The sequence below is a fragment of the Gymnodraco acuticeps genome, unplaced genomic scaffold (genome assembly GCF_902827175.1).
Source record: "Gymnodraco acuticeps unplaced genomic scaffold, fGymAcu1.1, whole genome shotgun sequence".
Classification (NCBI taxonomy): domain Eukaryota; kingdom Metazoa; phylum Chordata; class Actinopteri; order Perciformes; family Bathydraconidae; genus Gymnodraco; species Gymnodraco acuticeps.
In genome coordinates this window covers 3,657,544-3,669,924 of record NW_022990501.1, presented here as the reverse complement: position 1 = coordinate 3,669,924, position 12,381 = coordinate 3,657,544, and the positions used below count along the sequence as shown (strand labels likewise).

Below are 12,381 nucleotides of genomic sequence, written 5' to 3'. Positions count from 1 at the left end.
CCTGGTTAGTGGGAACTCTGGGTTCCGTCTTCAGGAGTGTTGGATTTTTTTGTTCATTGGATGGGACTTGATTGGATTCAGTAATTTTCTCGTTTGTGTGTTTGTTTAAATATATTTGGCCTTGTTTATGTGATTGAATGATTTACTCAAATAAAAAGGTTGATGAATTATCATCTAATAATTTGTATGATGTTTTATTTATGTTAAAGGTCACTTTGAATGATTTTAACTAATGATAATGAAGAAAAACTAATATTTTAAATTCGGGATGGTCCACATTAATTTCGGGACGGCTTAGATTGTATTTCGGGACGGTTCCGGGAGGATGGGGAAAAAAGTTAGTCGAGAGCCAAGCCAAGCAATTCATCAGCAAAGCAATCAGAGTTCCATCCAAGGCCACAGTAGTGCAAAGTTGTGCAAACTATCTCTTGGGTTATTGGATAATTCAGACATTTGCAGCTGACTATTTTTCCTCTATCAAAATATGCTAACATCACTATAGAGTGGTGCAGGAATGAGTCCTAAATCTTGGAAATAAGTTAGCGTCATATCAACATGCCAAACACTATTCTCTCTTTAGCTAAGCGCTGTTTAGCGCAGCCATGTTACCATGATGTAGATCACTTATGTTAGCTATTTACATGAACAAATAATAAAAGTATTGGTAAAATATGGAAATGATACTACTGAAAAAATGTGCAAGTAGCATAAAGGTGTGTTTGCCAGATATGTTATTTGCAATATTACAAAATCCAATTGAAAAATCCCATTGCTATTAGTGGAGGGAGCCCTTCAATGCTACAATTATTGTTGTATTAATTGAATTGAAAATCTTGCCTACAAAAGTGTATTACCTTCAGCAGTTAGCGTGTGAAACTGTGTGAATAAATGTCAGAGCACAAATGTTCACGTCTTTTAGTCTGCCACCTTTATTTGAGGAGATTCTCAGTTTGGAAATATTTTTGGAATGTGGATGTTTGTGAATATCGCCCTGAACCTGTGTTGTCCATTAAAGGTCCAACAACACTCAAAAGGAAGAGTGTGACTTTCGGAACTCTGTGAACCAGTCTCAATAAAAACTGCATGTCATGTATTTTATAAAAAAGGTATTTACTGCGGACCATTTTGAAACGATTGTAAGTACTGGAACGTATTACAAAGTTTTAAAGGAAAAATAAAATGATGCCTTCAATGGCTAACAATCCCAGAGTAGTCATTAGGCCTGGTGATATCTGTGCACAGTTATGTAAAGGCTACAGAATATGAGGTCATTTTAAGGACCAGGTGCTCCCTGTGGTGCCAAAAACAGTTCCCTTGACATGTTTCTACACACAAAGATAATATTGTCTCTATTCGCACAGAGAAACACATTCAAAAGCAATGCCACGATCATCAGGTTGACGTCAAATGGCTTCCATCACCTCCTCAATCAGCAGATCTGAACATTGTGTCTTTTATGGGACGTCCTGCAGTGCAAAATGTGAGGTGGATTTCCACTTCCTTCATCCCTCAAAGCTTTCCTTCTTCAATGAAGGGTAAACATCCAATTACTTACAGTGCAGAAGCTGTAAGGCATCGCTGCATGAGGGACTGAAACTGCTCCGAAGGGTGGTCCAAGTGCCTTATTAGGCACTTGATGTTCAAACACTGTTAAAGATTCTACCTTAAAAATAAATATTTTCAAAGACTATTTCAACACCCAGAGACTTCAGCTTCTCTCTGCAGAAATCTCCTTTAAAAATGGTGAGAGCTAGTTTATTCCATGGCTATAACCAAGTGTGTCCAGGGGTGATATATACATCATAAGACCTATGTGAACGCCGCACACACACTTGACTTCATGGCCTCTAGTTTGAGGGCAGTAAAACTTTAATGTTCATAGACAGCGCAATGATTGGTTTGGAGGTTTGACACACAGCGGAAGGACTGGTATAGCTGGCACTCACAATCTCAGAAGGCCATTTTAAATACAGTCATAAAGGTTTGGTTACCTGATCACACACAACCCACTGCTTGTAGACATAGCTTAAAGGTTATATACTACTGATGTCATGAATATTCATCATAGTTATAGTAAAATGTATATATATATATACACACATAATCTAAACATTGCACCCAGCAAGAATTCCCCAGATGTTAACAACAAACATTTCACGAGTGTTCCGAGCTTCCAATTCCTGCTAACGATAGCTAACTGCAGCTACAGTTAGCAGCTGTGAGCAATACACTTAACTTCTTGGAATACAAATGGAGGACTCCAATCAAATCGTAAAACACACACAGAACACAGTATCATTTAGATTTTGCATCCAACCCAGCCTACTATGGTGCCACCTCTTCCTCCAAGTTGCCCAAGCAAAACAACAGCTAAGCTAATGTTAGCAGGATTGGAAGCTTTCCGTCCATCATAAAACTCCGAAGTCGAAGCCGAGCAGCCTGGCGTAAAAATAAATAAATATTTTCTTTAAAAAATATGATACAGATTGATTTCAAATTTGGATTATTCTGGAAGCTTTTATTTGAATAACCAATAGTTCAGAGCAATGCTTTTAAGCAAAGAAACATTTTGTATTTCTTAAAAAGGTAAATTTCAAAAGCAACAAATCCTGTTCTGTGCCTTTTGGTTTCCCTGTATTAGGGAGTAAGAGTTAAGAAAAGTCTTAAGGATAACAATGCTTTCATCCTGAGAAATCAATATATTGTTCTTTTGAAAAACATAAATGCTGCATCTCAACAATGTATGATGTAACACAACACTTTAAAAAATAAATAATACTGCTTATATTAATGCAAGGTGCTGAGTTTATCTGTGTCTATATATTAAGGCTGATGTATGGCTATCTACCTGTATTAGTATTATCCTCTGAGGCAGAGAGTCGGAGCTCCTCAGCGCAGTAATTGGTTGGCCATGTCAGGAAGACACAGCTAGAAATTGACGACTAACAGAAAATTCCTCCCTCCTGTTGAGATCATTCGCTACTGTTGAATATTAAAGATGACACATTAAAGAATATTACCTTGAAGCACTTGACTAAAACCAATGTGAGTCCATTTTAATGGCACACTACTCGCTCATCAGCGCCAATACTTGATAGGTATTATTATGAATTAGCTGCGCATGCATAACTGCAGGGTGGGGAGTGATAGAGGAAAAGGAATTTTCCTTAGCTGTATTTAGGTCTTTCTCCAGTATGATAAATACTTTCTTACATGTGAGAAACCAGGGCGTGTCAGAAACTGTTAAAAAATGTTTTTTTAAATGTCAAGTCATTAATTTTTACTCCACAATGTGTACTTTCTTTTAAAAATGTAGCTAAAGAATCATGTGGAGATTAAGCCATACTCTTATCACAAGCAGGGCAGTGTTGGAGCCTCCTGAGGCAAATGCGAGATTTGTGATATAGAATTTACTTGACAGGTACAGAGGTGAGAGCGATGAAGGTGTCAGTGGTGGGGCAGATTGAGAGCTTCTTGCTAAGTAGAACCCTACTATTAATTATCTATGAGGCCGGACTCACGGTGACAGGAAGTGCTCCTGAGAGTGAGACCCGGGAGTCGCAGGAACACAGGGTGATTGACCGAGTCACTGAATAGGTCCGGGCGCTCACATCTGAGTGGGCTCCGACCCACCGCACTGCCAGAGCCCTGGAGAGGACCGGGCCAGGAAGAAGGTGGGGTGCCCTGTACATCCACAACCCTCCCAAGTGGGGTGGAATTTCTGTCAGCATCAATTATTCAAGAACCATCTTAGATAACACTCGCAGGCAGGATGGATGAGGTCTATTTCTGTATGGTACTTCATAAGGAAGAAGACAGGAGCCATTTTTTATTTCGTGCCATTCAGACAGCGGATAACCAGTGCTCTCCTCTGTGCAGCAAACTTGAAGTGTCTTTGAAAAATGCTTTTCACACACTCCACATTCTTTCCTCTTTGCTGACATTCCAAGATGTCAGCGCTTTGTAGAATAGGGGCTCGCATATTTCCTTCATCCTCGGGAAATGTGATGTACAGTAGGTGTTGCAGAGAGGGACCCCTATACAAAAGGTGACAAAAGCCTCGGAAAAGTGGCCACCCCGCGCTGTCCTTTTACACTGTCCCCTCTCAATAATACTCATCTTTTATTGTGAAGGGACTCCCAGATGGTTCACATTCTTTTATGAGTAACTACACTTTACCTCTGTTTTTGCAGTCATCAAGCGGTCAATGTATTTTCTGGCACTCTGGGAAGTACAACATGTCAAAACGCGCATCAGTGTATCACCTCATGTGTGTGAAGCTTAATGACCTAGAATTCCCGACACTCTTTCTATTTATGTCATTATATAAGAAAGGTGGGGATCAGGCGTGTGTTTGCACAGTATCTGTAAAAAAAAAAAAGGTGGAATAAACAACGGTTACAGATTTAAAAAGGCATTTTCTGCTTGGTTAATAATAAAAAAGCCTTAACTTGTATGTTCAAGGATACATTCTGTGGCACAATAACTGACATTCATAAAGCCTAATTTGGAGAAATGGGAGCATTCGAGACGAGCTAAATAAAAATGTTTTTTCTATCCACTTGTACACTTGGCTGTAAGTAAGCTGTGAGGAACAATTGAGCTGCATTTGTAGTTGCAATACCTAAATGGGCGCCACAATGCAAATTACACACAGAAAGAGAATGAATAGAAGGCAAGTGGTGTCATTTATCTTAAATAATCTCTTAAAATAGAAACCTTAGTGTCTATTTAAGAAAAAAAAACATGGTACACCAACATGATTTCTTCGAACTATATCTCTGACTAAAAGTGTCAATTCACTTTTTATTAGGAACATCGTTACATTTTCCTACATGCACATCTGCACTACTTGATACATGCTCCAATATTAAAAAAAAAAAACACTTCCAAGGCACCTTCCATGCAACATCTATGTAAGTGGAGTTTTTTTGGTTAAATGGAAAAGCAAAAGTTTCCCTGCGCTATAAAAGCAATATTATTTGTGATAGACGATATGAGTTGGACTATGTTCGCTAATAAGGCCTGTGAGTTGTGCAAATGTTTTAGTTTGTTATCTTGTGCTGTTTTTGGCCAGAACAAGTTTGGTTATTCTTTCTTCCTTGAGACTTTGACGGAGAAAATCTGCTTGTTTTTGAAGAATTTATAACGATTATTATGTTAATGAACAATAACTCTGCCATCTATTTATCAAGCAAATCTACATTCCTAATTGGAACCAGTGTTTACAATCCAATTATCATCCAATTAGAACTTCTCACAGATAGGTTGCGGGTATGCCTTTAATGAGGATCATTTTTCGTCATATTAAAAGCTGTCCTCCTGTGGTTTCATATCAGAATCATTGGTAAAAAAATTCTTATTAGCTATTTGTGTTTAATACCAAATTGTGCAAAAATAGGATTTGAAATTGACAGCAATGGCAGCAATTGTTTGCTTTGTGTGCATAACTAGAGGCTCTGGTGTGTGCATTCATGCTTCATGTTGAGGCGTGATATGTGTCTGTTCACAGAGTGCCATGCCTACATGTCGAAGGATCTGAGACATTTGTGACAGAAATTCTTCCATACACACACGCGGTTATTTCTGTCACACACTCTTGGGTTGCGGTCCTGAGCATGCACTGTGATGCTGTGTTCAGACACGGAGGAATGTATACTGTGGGTCATATGTAACCTGGGCTGCTCCCTGGTGGAACATGGTTCTACTATGCTGAACCTGTCAGTCACATGGCCAGTCAAGTCAGTTTCAGGAAAAAGGCAGGAAGAGAGTAAAGACACACACTGAGAGAGGAGGGGGGGCGTCAGTAAGACGAGTATTCCCTCCAGTCAATCACCATCCACAGAACCGCTCAAATGATGCAGGTTTTCTCAAGAGGCCTGCAGGGTGGAGCTGGGTGAAGGAGGACCTAATGTCACACTCGCTTCCTGAAGTCGCTTCCTGTCAATGATCATAGGAGACAGGGTGAGCTCAGAGCAGTGGGGTACCAGGAGCAGAGCCGGGCGATATGGAGAAAATCAAATATCACAATTGTCTTGACCAATATATCAATATTGTGATGATATTGTAGGGATGGATGTTGGTGCTTTTACTTAAAGAGGCCCTATTCTGTTCATTGTTCAGGTTCATATTTGTATGTAGTGTCTCTACTGGGACATGTCTCCATGCTTTAATGTTCAAAAAGCTCTTCATTTTTATTACACTGCCTGTGCTGCAGCACCTCTTTTCACCCTCTGTCGGAAACCAGAGCCCAGTCTGCTCTGATTGTTAGCTGGCCTGCTCTGCTGTGATTGGTCAATCGCTTAGATATGTCCCGCCCCCTTAATCTATATCGTACAATGTGTTGGAGCGCTATTCAATAGAAGCACAAGTGTTACATAGTGATGTCACTGTCACAGAAGTAAATAAAGGAGGGAGTGTGTAGGAGAGAAACTCCCTCTGGAGGGAACTTTGGGATTCCAGCCTTTGCAGACCATTTGAATGGACAGAAACGTGGATAACACACTACAGGAAAGGGAAAAACCCTCCCAACCCAAAAAGCATCAGTAGGTATCAGTAATGTGGATATATTGACTGAACAGGTAAATAGACGAACAAGGCAAATAATAGAAAAGCCGAAAGTCGGATAAATTCAGCAATATTACATCACTTTACTGCCTAATAATTCAGGAGAAAAACAATATTTATGATATGACAACATTTAAAATCTAAGATGATATCTAGTCTTATATCACAATATAGACATCATATCGATATTGCCCAGCCTTGGCTCAGCGATGACCATATTGCTGGTGGAAATAAAACAAGCATCACTGGGACACTTTGGAAGGTGTTAATCCCTGACTAATGAACTCTGCAAGTCGCTTCCCTGTTGCATCCCTGAACTCCTCCACCTGTTTGTGTGTGTGTGTGTGTGTGTGTGTGTGTGTGTGTGTGTGTGTGTGTGTGTGTGTGTGTGTGTGTGTGTGTGTGTGTGTGTGTGTGTGTGTGTGTGTGTGTGTGGTCAGGGATTCAGAGAGACAGGGACAGGCTCCACTCTCCCGTCCCTCAGCCTGACAGGCAGAACTCAGCCACACAATTTCACGGTTTGTGGGCAGTACACACCACTGCGTTCCCATCCCTGAGACCCACAGCGTGTGTGTGTGTCCGTCTGTGCATATGAACATGAACACACACACGCCTACTTCGCTATTAATACTAGTGGAAAGAAGAAATCAAATATTAATCCTTCAAAAACCCAGCTGGAATTGAAAAAATTAAATTAGAAAAAATGAGTGGACTTACCATTTTGTTATTGATTTCATGGAAATGAATTTCACAGACTTTCTCTACGATGTCTTCACCCTCGAAAGTTATGAAGCCAAATCCTAGGGAAACAGAGATGGGAGGGGGGAGAGGAAGAGAAAGGTTTAAAGGAGAGACTTAACACAACTTCAGGAGCTAAAAAGAAAGAATGCACCACAAGATGGAATCCAGAAACCATGCGAGTACATCTGCAGAGATTGGCTCCGGTTTGGAGAGAACAGGAACAAGTGAACAAGACAGACATTGTCCTCTTTAAATCAGGAATATGATGAAATATGCCACATTATTAAGGGCACTCGGGGACCTCCTCTACAAAGAGAAGATGGAAAAACAGCACAAAGCTCATTTAATGAGATTCAGAGAGCTCGGGCCCAGCATCTGAATTTCATTAAAAGCATTTTGTGTTCTTTTTATTGAAATCTCACTGTATAACAAGCCCTCGTTTTTATGTTAATGCAGGCCTTAGAATGAATGTGTCGTTGACAGTGGGATTTTCTTGGCATATTTATGGGATAAAAGCTTAACCCCTCTTTTAACACAAAGACAGAGAGACAAGATGGTTTCAGACTTTTGAACACAAGTGGATTGCAATGCTCCCCTCTTGTGTTTTGATGGTGATGCACAAAGCAATCTAGCTTCTGTATAGATGGGGTTGAAAGGAAAACTGATATTCCATTACTTTTGCAAAAGAGGAAACCGCACAAAAGAGAAACAGTTAGTGAATAAAGCCGCAAGTGGGACTGAAAGGAGATGAGTTTCTTTTCAAAATGGCAAACACACCACGGTGAAATGAAATCACCTCAGATTGAGCTTAAAGCGCCGTCACTGACTGCAGAGAAACGAGCCGTTTTACTAACACAAGCTCCACCATCACTTTACTGTCATGGAACGCCACTCATACAGTCAATATAGTCAACTGCTGAACGCAAAAAGGTACTGATACACTAGAAGGAGACAGCAGTTCAAATATTATTTGTTCAATGAGCTCAACAACAATGAGGATTTCCTGTTCATACAATTTAATACAAATCCATGTGTCTTCCTCCACTATAGGACACATCTCAAGGTCAAAGACTGGAGGGAAAGCTCTTTAGACACGAGTATCCTGCACATGAGCTCATGTTAGCAACGTGTGTACCAGGGAAAACAAACAAGAGATTTGTCAGCCGTCACAGTCACGATTGTTTCCATTTTCGATCAATCTGCAGATTATTTTCTCATTTCATCGATCAATTGTTTGCTCTATCAAATGCCAGGGTATGGTGAAACATGCCCATCACAGTTTCCAAGGGGAAGGCTTCAAATGTCTTGTTTGTCCGACCAACAGATCAAACTCCGAGGACATTCAGTTTATGTAAAACAGAAGGAAAATATGTCACAAGCTGAACCAAAGCATGCTGGGTTTTTATTTATTTTACTCATTTGAGTAATTTTTCAAAAGTGTCTGCCATTTATTTTCTGTCAATCAGCTAAAATGTGTAAAGACATTTATGTAGTTGGATGAATGATAGGGTTAGGCAATAAAACAATACCAACCATTTTCACGATTAAATCTGCCATAATGATCATGAGATTTATTTATTTAGGTATCTATAACTATATTCTTTTACATTTTTTTATTTATTCTTATTTACATTTTTCTTGTTTCTTTGTTGTGATTTACTTATAATGTATGTACACATATGATATTATATTCTGAGCTAAATGCATCTGTGCAAGTCATTTCTAGTTAATCTTTGTGGGCTGATTCCCATATAGAAGTCCCAAACATACATCACACTCTACCATATGGTCCATCCACATTACCGAGCCCTACTGCGTGCATGCTGATTGGTAAACACTCAAGCAGAAGCACCAAATTAAGTGTACTATGACACATAAATAGCTTGTTCTATAAATACCATCAGATAAACCAGAAAAATACAGATGTCTTTGCTGCTGCTAGTCAACCTTTCACATGCATCCATAGTTTTGTCATAAAGTGTATCTCTTGCCGTTTTTTTTTTCTTCTACTCTGCTCCTCCTCCAGCTCCTCCTCCATAAATAACAACATACTTTGACACAGCTAGAACATATCAAAGCAGCCTTGTCAAAAAAGGGTTGGAAGCCTAATGTGTGAGCCGATTAAACACGGACAACATCGAGTCTAATGAGATCTTATGAGACAGAATATCAATTTCCACTGAGACGCCTCAACACCGAGCTGAGGCGACACATGTGTGAGGCCAGGGGGGAGACAAGGGACCGGTGATGACGACAGGCAGAAGAGAGGGGAAAGGGGGGGTTGCACTCTCTTCTCCGTCTCACCCCACCTTCATGCCGGCGCGAGGAGCACTTTTGACAACCAACAAATCAACCGCCAGGAGTAATTTGTCACGGAGGAGTGTAGGTAGAAGGAGGGGAGTCTTGTGGGGGGGGGGTGATGGTGGAAAAGGGAAAGAGAAACAGGTGGAGATGGAAGGAGAGGGAGACGTGGGGAGAAAGACAGAAAAAGTGATAAGGAAAGAGGTTAACACACATGGCCCCTGTCGCCACACTCCTTCCTGCTACAGGCAGCTCCTCCATCAACTGACAGGACATTTTCCCTGCACCATTATATCCAACAGGTCAGGGCCACAGCACCACTGCTCCCCCAGCAGGGCCTACACCCGTCACTGGGTCTGTTTAAATGGGCAGGTTTGCTGTAGTGTAGACTACTATTGGAGTTTTTACTGTACACATACACAACAAAACGACAACAAACGAATAATGCTCCCTCATTGGCTCAGCACCACCTTCTTGTTTGACCTTGTTGACCTGCCATTACACCGCACTCTTATTGCTCTTATTTTAGAGACCTCACTGAAAACCTGAAACTTTGACTTTAATTAAATGTATCATGTCAACAGATATCACATAATTGTAATAGGTTAATTGATAGCAATAACATTAAGTTCAACTTAATATTTTTGTATTTAAGCTTTCAAATACCCTAATACAGTTATGTGAAATCTGTTGACGTAACGCATTTCATTTAAGTCAATGTTTCACTTTTTTCAGACAATTACAGTCCATAAAGTAGCCAAGAGAAGCCCTCCTCTCTCCCATCCTCCTTTTGCAGTGCGGTAGAAGCAGTGGCGGAGCTCGGGGTGGCTGGGAGTGGCCACGGCCACCCCCAGCTGAATCCTGGCCACCCCAAACACTCTCACCACGGGGGCCCAGACAACTTTAGAACATTAAGAAAAAAATGTTTAAGTAACCTTTCATCATTCATCAATAATTAACATTAATAGGACGTGATATTGATAATGTACTCACTAAACTTACAATTCATTTAACTTATTTTCTTCCAAAAGTTAATTATCCAAAGCCTCTGTACACCCCCTTCTATTTACATGTAATGGTTTGGTCCTGCCTCCAAACGTGGTGTAGCACCGCCTGCACTTTCTAGCAGAGAGTGAGAGCATGTTAGGAGCAGGGATGCTAGTACTTACGTGTGAACCATGTCTCAACGACTAACAAAGTCAGGCTTTCAACAAATAAAAGAAAGGAGAGAAAGACAGGAGAGAGGGACTAAAGGGCGACAGTATGTCACCCAGTTTTTCAAAGAAAAGGTGGGTGTGGTCTATGAGTGGTGGAAATGTGTCTGTTAGCTACGCGTAGTCCATTGTAAATAATAATTGTTATGTTTTTTTTTACTAAGCTGACATTAAGTACTGTTAATATCTATACATGTTTTTAATTTCACTCCTCTTTTAGCTGACATTTAGTAAATGCAGGTACATTTTTAGCAGCTATTCATACTAAATCAGTTGTCCCTCCCCCTGGTGTCCGGACCAACAGATCCATCTCTAGACCTAGCAGCCCTGTCCCCCCATAAGTGTTATATTTTCACAGCTCAGTGTCAGTAAATACTGTGCAGTTACAGTAGTATTGGACTACAAGATAGATGCAAGCATGTACAGGTAGAGTTATTTAAAGCATACATGAGTGGGTTGGGTTCTGGAGTTGTGGTTACAGCAATTGTGCTTGGTTGGCGTGGCCTGAGCCTGGTGGTGGGGCCCAATGTGATATATTTTCATGGGGCCCAAAATCCCTGGCGTGTATGGCCAGAAGGCAGGACCTATAACACATTTACTACCCAATAGCATTGTGAGGCTGAACAAAAGGACCTTTTGACTATGTAAATGTAGTCTTTTAAAAAAACAAAACATTTACTGACTTTTTTAGGATAGCTTCAAGTAATGTTGTAAAATTACAACCGGGGAGCTTACCCTAAGGGCTATTGTTTATTGTTATTTACTTTAAGATGTTTATTCTTAACCTATCATTTAATTGAAAAACTCTTATTTAAATGATGTGTGTGTGTCTGTATTCCTGATGATACACTGAGAGAATGAGCTCATATGGCTGCTGATCACCATGAGCTAAACAGTCTGTATATTGCATTACATTTGTATAATGTAAGCTTCGTTGATACTTAAATAAAAAATAAATAAATAAATAATTAGATATACTGAATATTATTTATTCTATTCCACCACTTAATCCCAAATAATGTAGAGGTGTGTTGTAGGTGCCTTAAATAACCCCTTATTTTTAGTGGGATGTATTTTTATGTTCATATAATAGTGATTTCAATGCCACCCTAAAATGATCACTGGTTCCATCCTGGCCACCCCAATGAAAATGTCCTGGCTCCGCCACTGGGAAGAAGAACTCAGATCCCATACTTTGGTAAAAGTAATACTCTGTTACAAGTAACAGTCCTGCATATAAGCAGAAAAATATACTTAAATACCAAATCTAAAAAGTAGTCATTATTCAAAGTAGCCATGTCTTTCAAGTAATATATATGATATCACTGGAATATAATTAGTTATGCATTCATGTGTCTATCATTTACATTTTCATTAGGCGCTTTCACACCAAGTACTTTGCCGTACTTAGTTCATCAGAACTTAGTTCATCAGAACTCTTTAGTTCTGATGAGGAAGGTTAGGAAGGTTAGGCAAATGAAGCCGCTGACGTCACTTCTTCTGCTTTGGGTTTACTGGCAGGCCGCAAACAACTTCACGGCGTATACTGCCACCCGAA

At 40.0% G+C, this 12,381-nt stretch overlaps 1 protein-coding gene across 10 annotated transcripts in view; it reads right to left on the bottom strand.

The window, feature by feature from the left end:
* The window catches only part of msi2b (musashi RNA-binding protein 2b), a 321,629-nt gene that overhangs the window by 82,388 nt on the left and 226,860 nt on the right, over positions 1-12,381 (bottom strand). For all 10 annotated transcript variants that reach the window (XM_034226607.1, XM_034226606.1, XM_034226608.1 and 7 more), the window contains exon 8: positions 7,285-7,367. In XM_034226607.1, coding sequence (XP_034082498.1) covers positions 7,285-7,367 — 83 coding nt within the window. The remainder of the gene's footprint in view (positions 1-7,284; positions 7,368-12,381) is intronic.